General features: G+C 29.7%; 2 protein-coding genes and 1 long non-coding RNA gene across 4 annotated transcripts; 1 reads left to right on the plus strand and 2 right to left on the minus strand.

The window, feature by feature from the left end:
- Positions 1-4,916: 4,916 nt before the first annotated feature.
- Positions 4,917-6,608, minus strand: LOC112728144 (CBL-interacting serine/threonine-protein kinase 11). Its single transcript, XM_025778174.3, has one exon. The coding sequence runs from the start codon at positions 6,255-6,257 to the stop codon at positions 4,983-4,985; it is 1,275 nt and encodes a 424-aa protein (XP_025633959.1). The 5' UTR covers positions 6,258-6,608; the 3' UTR covers positions 4,917-4,982.
- Positions 6,609-13,809: 7,201 nt separating this feature from the next.
- LOC112728145 (uncharacterized) lies at positions 13,810-17,746 on the minus strand. Its single transcript, XM_025778175.3, has 9 exons — positions 17,396-17,746; positions 16,617-16,706; positions 16,227-16,415; positions 15,904-15,980; positions 15,758-15,797; positions 15,559-15,672; positions 15,359-15,456; positions 15,078-15,189; positions 13,810-14,093 (listed from the first exon to the last, which is right to left on the minus strand). The coding sequence occupies exons 5-9, from the start codon at positions 15,776-15,778 to the stop codon at positions 13,995-13,997; spliced, it is 444 nt and encodes a 147-aa protein (XP_025633960.1). The 5' UTR covers positions 15,779-15,797; positions 15,904-15,980; positions 16,227-16,415; positions 16,617-16,706; positions 17,396-17,746; the 3' UTR covers positions 13,810-13,994.
- Positions 17,747-18,558: 812 nt separating this feature from the next.
- On the plus strand, positions 18,559-22,538 carry LOC112728146 (uncharacterized). Of its 2 annotated transcripts, none has more exons than XR_011868866.1 (6): positions 18,559-19,009; positions 19,150-19,208; positions 19,703-20,291; positions 20,383-20,466; positions 20,548-20,697; positions 22,285-22,538. It is a non-coding gene; the product is annotated as an uncharacterized lncRNA (long non-coding RNA). The 2 variants fall into 2 exon arrangements; XR_003166140.3 differs by having other exon boundaries at positions 22,299-22,538.
- Positions 22,539-22,916: the final 378 nt, after the last annotated feature.

The raw sequence follows: 22,916 nt of genomic DNA on the forward strand, positions 1-22,916 counted from the left end.
TTATTATTTATTGAGTATTATTAGTAGAAAATTATAAAATTCAAATAAACAAACATAGCAGAATAATTTTAGAATTTGAAATTATTAAAGATTTGAAAATAGATAATTTTAAATTTCAATTTTTTTTAATTTTAGATTTTAGAATTTAAAATTATTAAATGTTTGAGAATAAATAATTTTAAATTTTATATTTTATTTAATTTTAAAAGTATTGAAAATTAAAGTTGCAGAATAAATATTATAAGTAATTTTACTATTTCTAAATTTATTTCGAGAGTATACGTTGAGAATAAATAATTTTGAATTTTATATTTCCTAAATTTCATATTTACTAAAATAAAAATTTCGTATACGTTGAGAATAAAATTAAATACACTAATACGTAATGATATTTAAGTGTGTCGGAAGTGTATCCAAAAAGAAATTCATTTTTTTATTAAGTTTGACACATGTTATCACGTATATTTCAATTTTTTAAATTTAAACTTCTCATTTCTTAAAATAGTACGTTTGTTTAACTTGATTAATTAAAATTACTTATAATATTTATTCTGCAACTTTAATTTCCAATATTTTTAAAATTAAATAAAATATGAAATTCAAAATTATTTATTCTCAAACATTTAATAATTTCAAATTATAAAATTTAAAATTAAAAAAATTAAAATTTAAAATTAAAATCTTTAATTTCAAATTCTAAAATTATTCTGCTATGTTTGTTTATTTGAATTTTATAATTTTCTACTAATAATACTCAATAAATAACCCTTAAATTTTAGGAGTATATTATTTTAATTAAAATTACTTATTTTAAAATTTATTCTACAAGGTTAATTATCAATACTTTTAAACTTTTTTAATTAATTATCTTATATAATACTCTTTGATATACTGTAAAATTGTCTAGGACTTTACCAACAATATAAATACGTATTGTTCTTTTTCTTATGACACATACTTTCAGTACCAATTGAAAAAATTTTCTTTCAGCACCATAATATTACCCTTATTGTTATGGTTAGTTGAAATTGTCTTAATGAGATTATTACTTAGTTGTATTTCGGGGTAGCATAAATAATTAGAACACTAAATAATTGTGATAAATTGCTTTGCTGTTGATAATTTGATATGGATAAACTAATGAGTAATGCTAGGTAACTAATAACATTTTTGAATAATATAAATAACTGTTAATTAAATCAAAATATATTATATCTCTAAATTATTTATCTAAATTTTAATATTAGAATAATTATTCACACACCTAATAAAATAAACATCTAATATATTTATCGTTCATATTTTTATTATCTACCTATACTTTTCCTAAAACAAAGTGTGTGATAATGATATTAACTAAACGAGATACTTATGTTTAATGACTTTGTATATATATATATATATATATATATATAGTAAATGTTTAAGTCAACTATTTTAATAAATATACAACTACATGGTTAATAAAAATTAAAATATTTTAACATTAATAATGCACCTAACTCTTTAATTTCTAAGGCTGTATTTAATTTTAAAAACAGAATAAAATTTAATATTAAGAACATAATTTAAAAAATAAAAATATAAAAATTAGTATTTTTATTTAATAATAATTGAATATAAAATAAAATAAATAATAAAAAATTTAATTTATCTTAATTTTTTCTTTCACACAATTTAAAGAGAAAAATAAGATAACAAAAAATATAATTATAAAAATTAAAAAATAAATTATATTTTCACTCATTATTTCTATTTTTTTATTAAAAAATATAAATATATTAATTTAATATTTTAAAATATAATATTTTTATCTATATTTTATTTATCAAATACGATGTTGTATATTTTATTCGTGAACGACGCAACATAAGAGAAAAAAAGAAAGGCGAATTCTTCTGTGTAGAAGGGGTGATGGCTTCTACACATGTAGATGTGTGCTGGTAAACGAAGAAGATGACAAGTGTCTTTTTTTTTTTTTTGTAGGGAACAGGAAATGACAGATCAGGCGCATATACAGAGAGGATGCAGGAAAAAATCACGTGATGAGTTTCAAGATTTTGTTGGTTAATTATTTTATTATCATTAATGAGTATTAACATAATCCTGGCCTGTAAGTTGGATTTTATTTTCTTTTTAGATAAAGGTATGTATTTTTGTTTAAGGTAAAAAAAGGTTTTTATTTGTCATATATTCATTGTTAATAAACGAATAAATATATTGTTTATTGTTGTAATCTTTTTTTCTTAAAGAAAAAAAATCCAAAACCCAGCACCACCGAGTATTGTAGGTATCTCCCCAATACAGTAGCATCTCGTATATGAACTAAAAATTGACTATATAAATTCAAGTGAATATTTGTATTTGCTAACAATAATAATATTTGTATGAATAATATTTTTTATAATTATAATATTAGAATATTATTATAATAATATAATATTTTTTTATAATTGTTTCTATATTATTAAATAAATAAATATTAGATCCATAGAAATAATTTTAACATTATTTAATGAACTTGAATTGATCTAATAGTTAATTCACTAGCCACTAGTCTATTTAAGTAAATATAAAAAATTTAAATTTTATTTTATACATACAGTAATTTATTATGTAACTACATTTTTTTTAAACACAATTTAAGGTATTTTTATCTTTTAAGTTAAGCTTGAATTGGATATTTTAGAACATTAGAATTAATCTTTAAAAGAGGTATTATTATTTTACTAAATTCAAATACAAATCTTATTCTTTAAAACAATCAAATAACTCTAATTCTAGAATAATGAGTATTTTTGTCTTTTCATTGATTTTAACATTTTCATGTTGTTTTGTCCTTTTTTTTTTTTTTTTTGAGATAAACAACAGGGCATAAAAAATATAGATTACACATTAGTCACTACTTTAAAAAATATGATTCTAACCATATCTGCAAATAAGTTAAGAAAAATACAAGAAGGTAGAAAAAAAATATATGACAATTATATACCAATATTTACTTTTAAAAAATTCATTTCAATACGTAAATTATGCAATATATGATTTCATCAATAGTATTACTTTTTGATTCTGTTTATTTTATCTCCAATTGAGATTGAATATTTTATTATTATTATTATTTTCAGATTCAATAATATAGAAATAATTATAAAAAAATATGAGTTATCCTACGTATACATTAAAATCAGTCACTAAAATTAGTCACCAGTATAAAATACATGTTAAAATATAAATACACATTGAAAATAAATTAAACTACATGTATTTATATATAAATATATTAGTAACTAATTTTGGTGACAAATAATATTTTCCAATGGAAAAGTCTAGGGGGCCAGTAATTTTATTGAATTTTGGCCAGCATGTAACCAACAGAAAAAGATGAGTCATTAGATGAAATCTCACACTAATCTCATACCATTAAATCATCATTGATGGCTATTTGATGGCTACCAATCACAAAAGTTATTAGTCCCTAGCATTGCTCATTTCCAAAAAATATTATATCATTATAATAATATTCTAATATTTTAATTATTAGAAATATTATTCATACTGAATTTATATAGTTCAATTTTTAGTTCATATAGATTTTGGATTTTTTTTTTTAAATATTACAACAATAAGCAATATATTTATTCGTTTATTAAAAACAATGAGTATATATACGACAAATAGAAACCTTTTTTTGCCTTAAACAAAAATGCATACCTTTATCTAAAAAGAAAATAAAATCCAACTTACAGGCTACGATTAGTCGATTATGTTAACACTCATTAGTGATAATAAAATAATTAATTAGCAAAATCTTGAAACTCATCACGTGAGCTTCTCTGCATTCTCCCAGTATATGTGCTACAAAAAGAGCCAGACCTGTCATATCTGTTTCCCAACGAAACACTTGTCATGTTTTCTATTTGCCAACACACATCTACGTGTGTAGAAGCCATCACCCCTTCTACATAGAAGAATTCGCCAAAAAGAAATATAGAAAGACATTTTAAACAAACATGTAGATGTAGGTCTTGTAGACCATAAAGAGTTAAAGACTTCAAAACAAATTTGGTAAACCATAAAGTTCAAGATAAGTAGTACATTTACGGTGCTGATAAGCCGTCGCTTTCAATTTTATATATCACATCGTTTTGCGATTTTGCTCTCTTATATATGATAGATTTCTTCTGCTTCTGGTCACCAAAAAATATATAGCCACCAAAAATATGATAAATTTCTTCTTAATTTATTACGTCAGACTATTTGAATCTTTTAGTTTACTGGTGCTCCCAATCATGTGCAAAAGTCTAATTAATCTGAGAGGCTATTATTTTATCAAATTTATAAATAAATTTATTTATAATTAAAATTTTAATTCATTCTCAAACTATTCTTATAATAATCTACAAAATATGAATACTGACACGATATAAAATACGAAAAACGTAAATATACGAATTTTAATTTTTTATAAGACACAGAAATACTATATATATATAAAAAATAAAATATTTTTTAAATAAATTATAATAATATTTTAATATTTTTTAATTATATAAAATATTTAAAATAATTTTTTACGTTAATAATAATATATATTATTTATAAATTTATTTTAAAAATATGGTTTAAATATATATATATATATATATATATATATATATATTTTAAAAATATAAAAAAATAAATATTCTTTACTTATTAGAAGGAAAATTAGGAAAATAGTCTAAGATTTCCAATTTTTTTAATTTATTCATGAACTAAATAAAAAATGTGTTAAAAAAAAACCTTACAAGATTATTAGATTAAACATATTATCTTTTAGTATGTTATTAATTTAATATTGTGAAATATATATTAAAATTGAATGTTATACAACAATTAACTAAACTAATTAATAGTGTAATCACCATAGTAAATTAAAATTAACCAAGAGCTAATATATATTAAACTTGAATGAAATCAAATATTATTATTTGGGATCATCAACGGAGAGCCAATTCAAGAAGTAAAGGTTTCAACCTAGTCCTCCAAAAATTTCCACCTCCCACTTTTTTCTCTTTTCTTTTGACCTCAATAACCACCAATTCATTCATTAATCTATAAATCCTAACAGCAATTACATAATTACCATCTAACCCTTCCAACCTCACACCTTCACAAGCATTTTCGTCTTTTTCCACTCTCACCCTTTCCATCTTAGCCCCCATTATTTTCACCCTCTTCAATATACTTTCCGGTTCCTCTTTAGAAACAAACCGCTCCACGCAATTCAAATACTCCGAGTGGGTCAGCAAACCCGAAATGTCAAACCCGGATGAGAAAGAAATCAAATCAAATGCGTTCAAATCCTTCAGCATCACATGATCCTCATCTAACTCGGGCACCACTCGGGTCGGGTACTTGTATCCGCCCTGACAAAACCATGGATCCTTCAAAATCTCGTCAATAGTAATTCTCGTCTCTGGATTCCTATCTAACAACCTGGAGACCAAGTGTTTAAAATCACAAGAGACCCACTTAGGATACCGAAACTGCCCTCGATAAATCTTTCGGTACAAAAGGGTAATATTGTAATCATTGAAGGGTAAATACCCCGCAACAATAGTGAATAAAATAACACCACATGACCAAATATCAACACTTCCTCCGCGGTAGCCTTTTTTCGCGAGAATCTCAGGTGCCACGTAAGCAGGAGTACCGCAAATCGTGTGTAACAAACCGTCTGGCCCGAACTGACTCCGACCCGCACTCAGCCCGAAATCCGTCACCTTCAGGTCCATATTCTCGTCGACGAGGAGGTTCTCAAGCTTGAGGTCGCGGTGGAAGACGCCGTGAGAGTGGCAGTACGCGACGGCGGAGATCAGCTGCTGGAAGTATCTTCTGGCGAGATTCTCCGTCATCCTTCCGGCGGAGGAGACACGGCGCAGAAGCTCGCCACCGGCGGCGTACTCCATGACGTAGTAAATCTTCGCCTTCGTGGCAAGTACCTCAAAGAGCCTCACGGTGTGCGGGTGGTGCATCCGGCGCATGATAGAAATTTCGCGCTCGATTTGCGCCGCGTAACCGTCTATAGTGCTGAGCTGGCGCTTGCTAACGGCCTTAACCGCCACGCTCTCGCCAGTATCGACACGCCGAGCGTGGTACACCTTTGCTGACGCGCCTACTCCAGCCAATTCCAGAATCTCATATTTGCCGAACAAAACGACGCCTTTTGACGCAGATGCCTCCGTGAACGTGTCATTTTGTGTCCCCGGCATGTTTATTTTTAAAGAAGAAAAGATGAAATTAAGATGAGAAAAATGAAAGAAATAATAATAATAAGAAAAATAATAATAGGGTTGATGAGAATTTAGAGATTGATAATCGTGGAAGTGAATGTTGGGTTATGTGTGAAGCAAAGCTAAGGTTTCTTTGCTTACAAGTATTATTATTGTCACTAATGCTTAAGAGATGGTGAGAAATTAAGGGAGAGAAGCAAGAAGCCATGAACTGTTTGGTGAAGAATTTGACGGTAGAGTGGTGTGTGGGTGCATGGTATATATGTACGAATGAATTGGTGATGCTGCTGATGAAATAATTTATATGACAGCTCTATTAGATACACAACAAAAAATCTGAATAACGTGAATCATGAACTGATTTTTTGGCCCACCGGTAAAAAAAAAGTTCATTCAAATTAAATAATAAAAAAATTTTTTATCTTACTTTTTTAAATTTTAACTATCTACTGCTGTTATTGATTTTAAAATTTTAAATTGTTAATTTTTAAATTTTAAAATTTATTAATAATTATTTAATTAATTAAAAATTTTAATTTTAATTTTAATTTTATTTTTCTTATCATTGTCCATATTGTTGGCTATATATTATTTACCTATATTTTTTCTTTATCTGAATGATTAATTTTTAATTGGAAAAATAATGAGAAGGGAACATGTGAGTGGTCCTGCATGTAGTGAAAGTGATAAGGGCATGGTAAACTATATTTATGAGGAAGATTCTAGTAAGAACAAGAATTATAAAACATCGTCCTTGTTTGAATTATATATATTTCTTTTACCGTAAGTCAATATAGCATTGTATGTACGGAGGATTTTCGAAATGGCAGGCGTACACGGCTTAAATATCTTAAATTGGTGATTAGATTAGATTTGCCAATTAATATCAATTGAAGATTATTGTTGACATGGCTTTCATTTGAATCATTTGGAATTTTAATTTGTTCAGACATACATAAGCCAGATTCTAATTAATGTTGTTATACATTGGGCTATGCATTGTGTGCCGTGAAAAACATGGAACGATGTAAAGAGGGGAACGTGTAGGGTCAGAGTTTGTGTCTGAGTGAGAGAGGACATAGGAGGGACTAAACGCCTAAACTGAACCTATGGTGAAGATAGGAGAAGTCATGCAACTGCAATCTTATATTGTCTTTCTCTCTATACCAGACTCAGGTCCAATAATTAGGATATGGATATGGATATAGATTCAACTTATCAGCAATAAACATCCCACAGGATTCATCATGTGTGTGGTCTAATAGTTTATTTATCCAAGTGTTGAGAATTCGAATACCGTCTTATTTATTAATTAGTGACGAATTAATTTTTGACCTATTAGATTAGGTAATACAATAAAAATTCCAAAAACAAAAATGATAAGTATTATAGTAATTTTTTAACAAAATTTTAATTGATTCCAATTAAATTGTTAGTTGATCAAACTTTTATAATTTTTAATTAAAAAATGTTAGATGATGAATATTTTTTTATATTTATTTTATATTTGAGTTATCATCTAATAATTATTAATTTTTTTATTAAAAATATTGACTTCTTTAGTATTTTTCTTCTCGATTGTTCTAATTCGGGTGGATTAAGGGCAAATCATGAAAGGAGTAGAAATCAAGATCGCGAATACTTTGGTGATATATTTAAAGATATAAGTATTTATATACTTTATCCTATCTATTAATTTAAATTTTTAGGAGATATTATTTTATAAAAAAAAATTACAATAATATATATATATTTTTTAAGGAAAAGTCTAGGAGACCAGCAATTTTATTGAATTTTGGCCAGCATGTAACCAACAAAAAAAGGTAAACCATTGGATGAAATCTCATACCAATCTCACACCATTAAATCATCATTGATGGCTATTTGATGACTACTAATCACAACAGTTGCTGGCCCCTAGCATTGCTTTTTTTTTAATTTTATAAAAAGTAATTGCAATAATATTTGTTTCCACCATTAATATTTTTACCCAAATATATATCAAATGGGATCCACAGTTTAACAAAATTTAATTCTAGGGTAAACTGTTAAAAACAGATCTTTTAATTAGCTAAACTCGAGTTCTTATATTATTGTACAGTTTCAATATCTAGGATAATAGTACTTCGGATACTGCTGTATATAATTAAAAAGGTTCCTAATTTATAATTAACCATTGTCCCTCCCAAAGTTTTTGAATTATTATCTGTTTTTTATTTTAATTACTATAAATAATAAATATAAATAAATTGACGAATTACTAACGAATTATAATTTAAATGGTATAATTTTTTTATCTTTATTTAAAAATTTTAAATTTGAGTCTCACTCTTCACTTTAGAAAAAATATTTTTGATGAATTGCTTGTAATAACGATGAAGTAAATAAAAGGAGAACATAATGGGGTAGAGAATTAATAAAAAGGATCGGAAGCAATAATAATCCAGCTGGTACAGTATATGTTTGGATGGATGTGTCATGTGGTTACACGTTACAATAATTATAGGACTTTGATTTACATTAGGACATAACAAAAATCTTGATATATAAGTGTCATGAATTATCAGATACGTACTACATTGTCACATGGAGATTCATTGGCTCATTATAGCAACCCCACAAAAAATTAGAAAATGAAAGAGAATTATTGATGCCCGAGAGAAACAAATAATGAAAATGACAAAAAATGAGAAATCCTCAATTTTTTCTCAATATATTTATTATTATATTTCATCATGCTAAGAAACTTAATTCAGTCAGATTAGAATAGTTTAGCTGGACTGTGCAGTATATTGCAGAAGTGGCATCCTGCATAAGATGAATCTAAAGAGAAGAGAAGACAATATCTTGTTATGCAAGAAACTGTAGGAGTGAAAATTTCATTAGTGTATATTAGTGAACTTATACATGAGTTTTCTATATATTAGAAGACTGTGAATAAAGTCTTTTTATACTAAATATCTTGATGACTTAGGTTACATTTGGAAGAAAAATTGAGAGCGATTGAATTAAATTTTTATATTGTATTTAATGTAAAATGTATTGAATTGAATTATATCTCAATATCGTGTTTAGTTTAAAATAATTATGGAGATTTAGGTGTAGATTTAGAATTTAAAAAATTAAATAAGAGTATTTTTTTAAAAAAAGTTATAAATGTTTCGGTCTCCATCTCTAAGACTGTGTTGTTTACAAACACATGACACTAAGATAGAGATACAAAAACACAAAATTGTGTTTGACAGATGAGACATAAATAGAGATATTGTGTTTAGAAACATTGAATTAGTATATTTTATGTTCATCCTAATAGAAAGAACAAAGAAACACTAACAAAAAATACTACACCAAATTGCATAATATATATATGTGTGTTTACCCATATCCCCCTCAAATACAGAGTGATGTTAGGAACCACTATGAGTTTGATTTTCAACTTTTCGAAAGGAAGAGTAGACAGGGACTTGGTTAAAATATCAACAATTTGTGAATTTGCTGGTATATGCACACAATGAAGCTGTCCTTTTGGAGGAACTTGGTTAAAATATCAACAATTTGTGAGTTTGCTGGTATATGCACACAATGAAGCTGTCCTTTTGGAGACTCTATCTTGAATAGAATAGAGGTCAATTTCGAAATATTTACTTCGATTATGAAAGACTGGATTATCAGCGAGCAGCACTTGAGTTGTTACAAAAAATTATAGGAGCAATTAATTTGGATACTCCAATTAGTTTTTATATTTTTGTTTTAAGGGCAAAATCATCAAAACATTATTATTTTTTGTGAAAATGATGATTTTAAAACTGTTTCTAACCTTAAAAATAAAATTAATAAAACAAAAAGTTGAAACGATTTTAATTTTGACCAATAATCTTAAAAATAAAAAAAATACTTAACCCGAAATAATTATATTACTTATTACTAGCTGTTATTATTATTATTTGAGTATGAGAATTTTGCAATTACAATTTTTTTCAACAAGGGATCGGATAATTTTGTTATACTTGTCAATAATATTTATAAATAATAATAATAATATAATATTTATATTTGAATTCTGTCTTCGTATATATAGTTATTTTTTAATCAATAATAAAATTTTAAATAAAATTTCGATTCATAACAGATTAATTATTGACTTATAAAAAATATCATGAAAAAATAAATATAATAATTCATAGAAATAGGATAAGATAGACTAATCAATTACAAATTAAAAATGAAATTGTTTCATTCTATTTTTCTTTTATCATATATGTTATTCTACCTACAGTTAAAATTAAATGGTCAAATTAAAATATGTTATATAAACATAAAATAAGAAATGATGAGACATTTTATGTATGTAAAATTGCAACCACATATATATATGGAATACCAGCTATCACAATTCACAAGTTGTTGGACACATCTGGTTTTGATTTAGACCGTACGTAACTACTTATATATGAGAACAAATTAAACTTGGAATCTTTCTTATTAATCAGAAACATTTTCTATCTCTACAAAACTTGCTTAATTAAATCACTATTGTAAGAATATTATAGTGCGTGTCAAAAGACATACGGTGGTCCATAGCTATAGCCTATAGCCTCCATGTGGACGCATAAATTTTTTAATAATTCAAAGAAAGGAATCCAATGCAGTGAGTGGCACATCGATTCAAGAAATGTATACATAATTTAATTTGTTCAATCGTTTTTCTCTAATTGAACATAAATTACCGATATCGGAAAATTTTGATATATGAATTTTTTTCTAATTAAATTTCAGTTAAGCAATTTCTTTTTTTTTTTTTACCAAAGATAGGAGATTCGAACCCGCAACCTCTTAATTGAGTATGGAGAGACTATGCCATTTGAGCTATTACTCATTGACTCAGTTAAGTAATCTCTTACTCAATATTAAAATACATAATTTTACGCTTCAATAATAATAACATAGATTTATAAATTATTCGAACAAGATATTTAAACAGACCACTTTTTTTTAAATTTAAAATGAAAGAAAAAATATATAAAAAATTATATCTTCAATACTTTTTTATATAAGAAATTTTTTTTTGGTTTATGTAAATTTTTGTTTTATTTTCTTTCTCTTTTTATATATGTAGATCAATCAATAAAAATTAAATTTCAAATATTTAGATCATAGAAATTTTGATATATCATGTTATTAAATTATTTTTTAAATTTAAACGAATAGAAAAAAACACTTGAATATCTCTATTAGAATAGTATTTATAAATAAGAAAAATAAATACATAAATAAATAAAAGAAGATCGAATATAAAAAATTAAATTGAGAATCACAGAGAAATAATAATAAATAATGAATGTACGTTGCAATTGAAAACTTGACCACATTCAACTTGTATACGTAGCAATCCTAAAATAATATTTAGAATTAAATTAAATGCTGCATATTAGTTTAAAAATATGTTCTAATCTATCAAGTCGTTCTTTAATTTCCAGTGTATTCAATGAAATTCAATTCACAAATGGAGACAGTGCACATTTTATCCGAGTCACCATCACGGATATTATATATTAATTTTTTCTTAGAAATTTTATTCTGTCATATAATTATGATTAAAAATGAGTTATATATGGTTCTAGAATCTTGATACGTTAAAGGAAGCCAATTCAAGTGGATATAGAATATATAGCATAGATGAGAGCTTTTCAGCAAATATTTCTTTTGAATACTGTGATGAGATTCTTCAGATTTGGATATAATATTGAGCTTATTGACAAAAGAATAATGTCACAATAATTTATTAATGCAGATATATAATATATAATGAGAAATGTTAGGCCAGCAACTTTTGTGATTTGTAGCCATCAAATAGTCATCAATGATGATTTTAATGGTGTGAGATTGGTGTGAGATTTTATCCAATGACTCACTTTTCTTTGCTGGTTACATGCTGGCCAGAAATTAATAAAGTTGCTGGTCCCTTAGACTTTTCCATATATAAATTACCAAAATTAACCATTTAAGATTTTAAGTAGATGGTTACTAACTTTGAAAAAAGTAAAAAATCTAGTTAAGAAAAAAGACAGAAAAAAATAAGTTCAACATATTTTAAACTTATGAGAAAAAAAAAATTGTGAATATAGCCACGTAATTTATGAGAATAACTTAAATATTCGATGTCTTAAATTTTTTGTGTTAAACATTTCATTAGAACAAAACCTGCTTTAGGTTAAGAACATGGTTAATCATTATGGACTTATGGTTAATTGTAATATTGGTGGCTTAAGCTTTTGTTGGACATTGGTTTTGGGTATTCAGAATATGGGCTTGAATTGAATAGCGGATCAGAACTGGCAATTTTTGGATTTGTTATTTTCTTTTCTCGCAAAAAATAGTCTCAGAGAATTTAAATACTAGTTTCAACGTTTTATGCGCCATGACCAAAAAAAAAGTTTTATTATGTGGAGGCCTAGGATACAAACTTTGATGGATGATAGTAATAACTAATAAGTCCTGCTAGATTTAATTAATTTGGGTTAGTCTAACGATTAGTTCGTTAGTTTGTTTAAATAAGTATTGAAATTTTAAATGCCGTCTTATATATGCAGTAATTTATTGACCAACGATAAATCTTTAAATGAAACTAGATCCATGATAAAGTAGTCCTTAATCTAACCAACTTGGGTTGGTCGAGTGGTCAGCTCATTCGTCCGCTTAAACAAGTGTCGGGGGTTCGAATCCCACCTTGTGCATGCAGTAACCTATTGGCCAGCAGCAGACCCTTAAATGGAGCTCAGATCTGCGACGGATTAGTCAATACTGTGAAAAATAAAAAAATAAAAAGTCATGCTAGATTTTTTGTTTTGTTTTATTTTATTTTTTAATTTCTGTTCGCCAAGTATGGTAGGATATATAGATTAAACATATTTATGTAAATCTTGAGACTTATAACACTACAAAAAACATCGTTAAAATTGACGGTCAAGTTGTCTATAATACGACAAAATCGATGGCAGAAGTGGTCGCTTTTAAACTTGTCGAATTTTCAAATTTTTATTAAAATCAACTATTTGCCAAGATGTCGATAATAATCTAATAAAATCGACAGTATTTCCGTCTATAATATGAGTTTGAGAATTTTGCTTACTTAATAAAATCGATAACTTTGCCGTCGATATTATTATATAAAATCGACAAAGGGACTGTCGATTTAATTATTTAGATATTGACAAATGTTTAATCAAATGGACAACATTGCCGTCGATATTATTATATAAAATCGATAACATTTTTGTCGATATTTGATTCATTAAAATCGACAAGATTGCCATCGATTTAATTATTTAGATACCGATGGCTTCTTTTTCTGTATTTTGTTTTTTTTTTTTTGTCTATTTTATATTAAAAAGCGACAACATTGCCGTCGATTTTAATAACTATATTTTTTTAATTTTTTTTCTATTTGAAAAATAGTAGACAATTAATACAAATAAACTTTTAAATATAAAAATAAAATTTATACAAAATACTAGATAAATAAACTTCTAAATATAAAAATAAAATTTATATTAAATATTAGATAATGAGTTTACAAACTTATCAAAATAATAAATAATCCTCTAATATAAAGACTCAAAACAAGATAAATAACTAAACTTAGACTTATATTCGTTTAAACTGCAATCTACTAATAATACAAAATATTCAAAGCAAAGTAAATAATTCTACTCATACTCATCTAAATAATGATGTATTATGTTTGGGGGACCCGTGAAAATTGTTTCTTCTTGTTGCAAGGTATGGCCTCCAGTTGGTACTAACCATAAATTTCACCTGAATCCATATATTAGAGATTAACTAAAGAATCCATATATAAAAGCTTAATAGTAATAATAAATATGAGAAAAACGAATTAGGGTGGAAAACAAATTTTATATTATACTGTAAAATACTGATTAAGTATCTTGCCTATAAACCGTGAAGGCATGAATAAATTAGAATCTAACAAGAAGGTATTTCTATAAGCAAATACTATAGTTGTTGATTCAATAGAAGTAAAGAATCACATACTATTAATCACTCAATTCATTAGGAAACCATGTGTTATTATTATTTTTTATCACAAGTACAAGAATCAGTTTGCAGCAATGTTAAAAGAGATTATTACGAATTTTGCTACAAATATTTTATTGCACAACAACTACAAATGTTCCTCATAGCTTTAAACTAGTTGACATTATGATCGAGTGCCACAAATGTAAAACTACTAAGAAAACCTGAACTTTATCTTAATGGTTTTCCAGTTTAGATCATAATGATGTGCCTAATATGTATTCATCAGAACACAATTAAAACATTTTTTGCAAATAACTAGTCCTATGCTCCTACACATGGTGAATTTTGCTGATAAGGACGATATAAGAGAATGAAGAATGCCTTTGGGCACACCCTTCTACCTCCCGCCCTCATTACCTCTAAAGATTTTGATATATCTCAATTGTTTTGGTAGGCAAAACGCAAATTTTAAACCTATAAAATCTAATGCAAGAAACTAAATAAAATAAAATCCCAACAGAAAAGCTTCATGAATCAGATCCTGATATGCATTATATTGGGAGGTAATGGCTTGAGAACAAATTCCTGCAATGTGAACCAAACTACCATGATTGTATAGTTAGTCATGTTCTCTAAGTGATTAATGCACAACAGCAAACAGTTCACAACAGAGTCAACTACACATTTTCCAACCAAAGCAAAAGAGAACGAGATTGGAAAAGAAGCCAGCAGAAAAAATTACAATTGAGGTGATTTACGTACCTCCTTGCCATGTTTAGCAATGCATTCTTTATGGCCCAAAGTTACCACAGCCCTTTTGCAATACTTAGCTAGAAATTCTAGAGCAGCAACTGGATCGGCATTATGCTCATCCCTAAATGGATGTAATGTATCAAAAGAGTGGAAAAAGACTGGAGAATACACATGAAAATTATGACAATTAATAGCATGAAAAATGGTTTATTTATTCATTTGGGGTTCAGGAACCTCCTATATGCCGCAGGGTACAATCCAAATCCAAATCCAAATGACAGTCACCTCACCTTAGAAGTTCCGTTGCTTCATCCTGATTGGCAAAACAGAGGTCTATATTGCCAGACTCCAATAACTTCATAAGTGGTGGCTTAAATTTTCTCACCATCTTGTCAAAGAAAAGAAGTATTAGAAAACAGTTAGCTTCATTAATTTTTTCATGGAAGAGAATAATAAAAGAAGAAGAAAAACAAATTGTGGTGGTTAGTACCTCAAAACTGGCCAAATCCAAAGAAACAAGAAGACCTTCCTGTTTGGCCAAAGAAATTGTTGCTTGAATAACTTTCAAATTGAGAATTGCATACCTCAAAACCAGCCACAAGTGCTACAAAAAAGAAATAAATGTGATTGCTTCTTTATAATACAGAGACATTTTAGGAAACATGTGTAGAGGATCAGTGAAAACTTACTCTTGAGAAACTTCGATGCATTTGGAAATGTCTTCAATAGCTGAGAAGTTTCAGAAATAAATATATGAAAAGGATTGATCACATTTAATAAAAAATCATGCTTTGTAAGAAGACACTGATGTAACAAATAATTTTAGTAGAAGAACCTTGGGTATCTTCTTTTCTTCTACAAAAGCAATTGAGATCTCTCCATGGCATATAATAAACTCCACTGCTCCAGCACCTGAGCATACACATACATATGAATGCTAATAAAAGTTAAACTTTGAAAAATAAAGATTAAAATACTAATACAGAAGATATTCTTGGTATGAAAAGAACCTAGGAACAAAAGTTATAAACACTAAGGCTTCTGATATAGTATATCTATTATAAACGAGATTCTGTGTTCTTTAAACTTGGGACAATGAATTCAAACTTAAAAGGATCTTTTAAATGATTAGTCATGCTAAAGAAGTTAAGGACTCACCTAATGTATCATACAAAGGAACACAATAAAGTCTATGAGCATTACAGGCCTGTAGTTATGTTGCACTTAGTCAACAAGAAACATTGAGAGGATGAAGAAACAAAATGTGAAAGCGAAGAAATGAAAATGAACTTCCATGCTTATTATCCACCCAAGGCAATTGGCACCATAGATACCGCATTTCACTCCCTGAAAATTGGCATCATATTAATTAATCTCAGACTACAAGAGATGATTCTTCCCTAAGAAAAATAAAATAACTAAATGATCATTTCTAAGCTCTTCATGAAAAGATAGCAGCAGCATCAAAGAAGTACCATACAAGAGCATTGATCAAAACAAGTGGAAAAAAAGGTTTCCTTTTGTGGTAAATATGCATAGATGACTTACTTGCCCGTAACCACAACTGCGGATAGAGCTTCCAACTTTCTGTATCACCTCGTACACTTCTTTGTAAGTTTGTCACTTGTACTTGCCAGTCTATAAATAGTGACACAAAATTCACAACACAATGGCATCAGAAATGATCAGTAAACTTTTTATATAACTCACATGTCCTTTATGCAGAAGCTTAAAGTTTCTCTAATATCCCTAGTAAAAAGCGTTGCAAGACACTGAAGTTCTTTACAGATTTCTTCAGCATAAAACGAGGTTACATATAGTTGATTCGCACATTGAATCTAACTTAATAAAAAATTAGAGAACTAACACCGAAAATAGAGAAGAATCCTATAAATCTATGTCAGTCATGAAGAAAGAATACAAAATTGCAGGATAACACAGAAAAATGAACAAAAGTAGTGATAACACCCGCAATGCCTTTCTTTCTTCATCAATATTTGAATTGAAGACCTATATCATTGAGAAAAGTAGTGAATCATCTACAAATGCTGAGCAAATTTTTTATTGATGAAAAAAATCAATTGAAGAACGAAATAGAGAGAGTAACTGATTTTGATTGAGCACGGTCAATTTAAGGCAACAGCAACAACGGCACAGAGAGACCAAGCGATTAATGAAATGTGATGAATTGATTATGCTAACTAGGTTTCAGTAATATTGATGCGATTGTTATTAACAAACGCAAATTCAGAATTTCATTATGAAAATAGTAGATACAACAACTGCAAAAATAAGTATAATAATCAGAGAGACTGAGAGGAACTTACATGAAGAGGATGGTGCGGTGGCGGGCTCGGCGGAGGAGGAGAAGAAGAAGAAGAAACTCTTCTCTCCGACGGAGGACGGCGGGTTTTCTCAGTCGTTGGAGAAGAAGAAGCTCTACTGATTTGCTCTCTGCCTCTCTTCGTGACGGTGACTCCGTCTCTGGTCTTTACTCTCAAGCGTTGGAGAAGAAGAAGCAGCAGTAGCTTCACTCTGAACTTTGATTCTTTGAAGGTTTGGGGTTAATGGTTGGGAAATTGATCGAAACAAAGGATGCGGGCATAATTTTTTGTTGATAAAAATTGACGGTAAGTTCGTCGATTTTAGTTAAAACAAAAATCAACATATTAACCGTCTATTTTATATAATAAATTTACACCGTCCATCCTATTTTAAAAGAAAATCTCCATCGTTTAAATTTATCAACGGCAAAAGTTGTCGATATTATAATTATTAAAATAGACAACTGATCTGTCGATTTTAAAGAAAAATAATTCTCACCCATGATCTCGTCGGCAATATGACGATAAGAGGAAGGTATTGAAAGTTGCTAAAATAATAGACAGTATTGTCGTCGATTTTAATATTTTATTTTTAATAATTTCTTTTCTTATTTTATCGACGTCAAGCCGTCGAAAAATATCAACGAAAAATTTGGCCGTCGATTTTTGTCGTCGATAATTACATTATTTCTAGTAGTGTAAGTAGTAGTTGTTTTGGTTGTTTAAGTGTCATATTCTGAATTCGATTTTTAGAGACAACGTGTATGTAACATGTTTCATAATTAGTTCCAATCCACGTAAAATGGATTCTGATTTGGGTTTAGGATCATTCTATGATACTGAAGCAAGATCCATTTTTTCTACAGAATGGTTCGTATTATATTAAACCTAAAATGTGTCCCTTCGATCTTATTTTTTCTGCATAGCTGCTACTATTGGTGTAGTTGTAGGCCCAATTTTTTTTTTCAGGACTTATCTCTGAACAAGCGTTGTATCCTGAACAAGCGTTGTAATATGTGTTAAGTGAATCATGATAAAATGTTAATTAAATGAGTTTGAAATATTAATTTTTTCTTGGTCTTGGGCTAAGCCCAAAACCCTACCCGAACCCTGACCCACCCGACCCAAAATCCTAACTAAATCCTCTATCACTTCAACGCCACTGCAGGAAGATGCTCCCATTTTTGCTATTATCTTCCCTTGTTGCAACGAACAGACTACAAGCTCCTTTTTTCCATTTGATTACTGGCTTTGGATCAAGCATAGTTGTAGTTGAAACAGGTCCGAATAGGTCTCTCTGTTGGCGTCACCTCCGCACAAAGGTCCGCCACAGAGGAAGGAGGAAATACACACAAGGCCGCAACCATGCTTCACCGGCAATCTTCTTGCTTTCAATTCCATCAACCTCTGATCTCGTCCAATACTCTGAATTCCATTTCAGCATTAGTTCGAGCCTGCAAAGTCTTCCTTTTGACACTTGCAACTTTCCTTTCATCTCTTTTGATGATTCTTGCTAATTCCTTTGGAGGTCTCACACACCATTGTCGCCCTAAAGCTCCCGAAGAAGCCATTTCTGCCATTTTATGTGCCAGGTCATTACCCTCCCTTGGAGTCCAGGTTAGACCAACTTCTAGATAGTTGTTTATCAGTTCGAATATGTCATTTAACACTGCATCGATCCAAGGCTTGCTTCTTGACTTAATTGTTTGAACTAGTGCTAAACTATCTGTTTCAATCAAACATCTCCCTAATTGCAGATTTTTTGATAGAATCATGGCGTCCCTCATGGCATGAGCTTCAGCAGCTAATGGAGATTGTAAGACCCATAATTTTCGAAAAATATTATTATGAGTTAATTTCAATGTATTTATTCATTAAAGACTTTATTTTTAGAAACTATTTTATTAAAAGTAATTAAATAAAGTTTTGACAATTAAATTAGAAATTTTACTTAATTTTATAATTATTGAATAATTTTCTATATTTAAGTTATACAGCTTAACAGTTGCAAAAGAATAAGAATTTTATACAATTTAGTTAAATAATAGAAACTCTAGAATTTAATACTTTAATTTTATAAACAAAGAAAATTAATTATATTATCTTTAATTTTAAATTAAAATATTCGATTAAAAGTCAATTAGTAAATTAATAATCAAATAACATTTTTAAAATAATTTTAATAGATTAAATTAGATTTTTAATTAATACTCTATACCCCTAATTTTATTAAAATTACCTAAACTACCCTAATCCTAACCTTCTACCCGCACCGTCTTACCCTTTCCCCAAAACCCTAACCTTTCCCAGCTTCAGACAAAAGGAAATGAAAGAAAGAAAAAAAAAAAGAAGAAGAAGAAAGAAAGGAAAGGGGGAGGAAGAAAGGGAGATCTGAGAAAGAAGGAAAGGGGGAGGAAGAGAGGGAGATCCAAGGGTGAGAGCGCGCCGGTGGAAGGGCGCCGGAGCTGCTAGGCCACGCCGTCGGGTCGCCTTGGCTGCCGTTGGGAGTAGAGACGCATGCAGAGGAGAATCCACCACTGCCTCACTTTCATCGTCATCCTCGCCAGGAAGCATGTCGCCGCTGCTGTCCGTCCGTCCAGCCCGAGTCGTCGCCGTCGTTGCTGGTCCGCCTTGGAGCCGCCGTCGTCACTATTGAAGCCGAGGAGAGAGAGACGCGGTGAGAGGAGGGTCACACCCAGTGTCGTTGCCGCCTTTCTTTCGCCATCACCGAAGCTACTGGGCTCGCCGTCGATGCACCCATGTTGCTGCTGTGTCGCCGGAGCTTCACGCCGCTGTACTGGCCACCGGAGAACGCAGATGAGGCCTCTGTCTTCTTGGGTTTTGATTGTTGCTAATTACTCGATTGTACGCCGTTTTCGGAATCAGGCCAGATTTACCGGTAACCACTTTCTCCTTTCTTGAATTTATTCCATTTTTATTTTGCCCCGCTATTCTGATTTTGCTGGTATCTCTACTGTCTTACCGATCAGAATGGTGTTATTGCCACTAGAACAGATGCACAGGTCCCTGATTCTCTTCTTTGTTGCCCCATCGTTCTATTTTCTATAGCTGCAGTAAGTTATTCTAACCTTGATATCCTTACCGCTGTTATTCTGCTATAGATTTTTGAGAATTTTGTGATGTTGACGTTCTAGAGTCGAGTTCCAGTAATTGCATGGTTAAAATAGAAGCCGTTTCTGTTGTTGTGGAAGTGAACGGAGTGGCAGATGCAGCTGCCGTTGAGTGCGAGTCGAGAGAAAAATGTTTCTTGGACGTATTTGATTTATGAATTTTGATTATTCGAGGTAGGGGCACTTTTCTTAAACTTGTTTTACTTTCCAGAGTTGTTATAAATCGATATTAATGCATAAAATACTTTTTTTGTGATTTCGTAAGTCTTGTGAATTGAATTTAGTTGCTTTGGATGAATGAGATTGTTAGTTCGATTGATCGATCGATTGAGAAAGTTGAATATTCTGATTAATTGACTGATGTTGTTAAAGTGGTTTTCCTTGAATTATCGGAATTTGATTTTGAAACAAAATTGGAAAGTACTTGATATTTGAAAATTGTTTCTTTATTGAGAATGATTTGCTATTTTGGAAATGATTCAAAAAGGGTTAGAGGAAGGGTTTGGTTTGAAACTGTTTGAGAAGACCGAGAATTCTTTATTATTGATTGATGCTGTTGATTGAAGCTGGTTTAAATTGCGATTTATAGATTGGTTGATTGAATTCTGGATTTTATAATTTCTTTGGGTTGAGTGTTGTTGTTGTGATAATGGTTATTGGAAGTGATTTGAATGATTTACAGGCGTTTGGTTTGGTTTGGTTGGGACCCGAAAAGGGTGGCAGAATCCGAGTTTTAGAGGAGATGCTGCCGAAATTTTATAAAATTGAAAGTTTCATTTGAAGTAATTATTTAAAAAGATTTGGTTTTAAACATTATATGTCTTAAGATTGATTTATTTATTGAAGAAAGAATTATGTTTTGAATTGAGATTTGTTAATAAACGAAATGGAAAGAAGGATAATGAGGATTTTCTTTGAAATATGGTTTCTGAATGAATTTGGAAAATGAGATTTGGATTGATGAATGATTATGGTGTTGAGAATGTTGAGAATGTTGAGATATGAACTTTGAATTATTCACATGGCTTATGAATTTGAAATATCTGAGATACGAGGTTCCCTGGATTAAGTGCCGTGACTTGCCACCACGTGTACCAGGTTGAAAACTCGATACTCTGTTGACCCTACGACGTAAGTGTGACCGGGCACTATATAAATTCCCGGGAATGTTACCCCCATTGAGCAATATTGATTATTTGAGAAAAAGCTATGCATAGACTCTTGGGGATGCACGTCGGGGGACAGCCTAAGGACAATTCAGACTTGTCGGGTTGGCTGGATAACCGACAGATGAGCCTCATCAGCCATAGGACAGGCATGCATCATATGCATTTGTATGCTTTGCTTGGGTTTGAACTTTCTTTGGTTTGCCTAATTGCTAAACTGTTCTTAACTGCTACTTGAACTATTTGCTGTAACTGCTTCCTACTTGTGTTTTCCTTATCTGTATTGCCTGTGTTTGTCCTGGCGTGTTACATTTGAGAATGGATTTTTGGTGCTGAATTAATGATTGTGTTGTTTGATTGCGTGGTTGGTTTCTGATTGAGATTTGCTTATGAGAAAAGAAAGACTTTGGATTTCTGAAAATATTAAACATTGTTTCTTGAAATGGTTTTGAACGACTAGCTATTGGATTTTAAAAGGATTCATAAGGCAATGATAATCACTGAATTTGAAAACAGTTTTCTTATTGAGTATCTTCTTATGACAACTTTGAAACTCTGTGGTGAGACCGTGTGGTTAGGTTCTCACCCCCTACAGCTTTACCTTTTCAGGAACCAGATGAAGAAGCATTAAGAAGAGTTATACTATGTTTGGTTTATATGTTGTTGTATTAATTAGATTATTTTCTTCCCTCATCTTTGTTATTACAAGTTTGTAAGAGGGATAGGAATTGTGTGTTTTATATATATATATATTATATTGAGTTATTATGTAATGAGTCTTGTATAAGAATCTATGCCTGCTTGTAATTTTCTTAAAATGAAGTATTTATCTCCGGTTTTTCAAAGAAATCAGCGATACAGTATTGAGTTACAGGCTCCTATTCTAGTATTTAGTATGTAAAGTAGTCGTAATACTTCTTGCTATCAGAGTAGCGCAGCCGGAAGTGTGATTTCTGATAGTGAGGGTGTTACATTATGGTATCAGAGCGGTCTTTCCTGTAGAGCCTTGGGATGGACTGATTATGCTTCAATTGCATATTCTGAGAGTCTGTCATGTAGTAGGTCTTGTTTAAATAACGAGAATAGAACTTTATGTACATGACTGCCTATTAATTAACACTGTTAACTTACCGTTGCATATCTGTTGATGTTAAGTCTGGCCTACTTAATACTGATGACTTATGTGAACGGGAAGTTAATAGGTTATTATAGGCGAATCGAAATTGA

The sequence above is a fragment of the Arachis hypogaea genome, chromosome 12, assembly GCF_003086295.3.
Source record: "Arachis hypogaea cultivar Tifrunner chromosome 12, arahy.Tifrunner.gnm2.J5K5, whole genome shotgun sequence".
In the NCBI taxonomy this organism is placed as follows: Eukaryota; Viridiplantae; Streptophyta; class Magnoliopsida; order Fabales; family Fabaceae; genus Arachis; species Arachis hypogaea.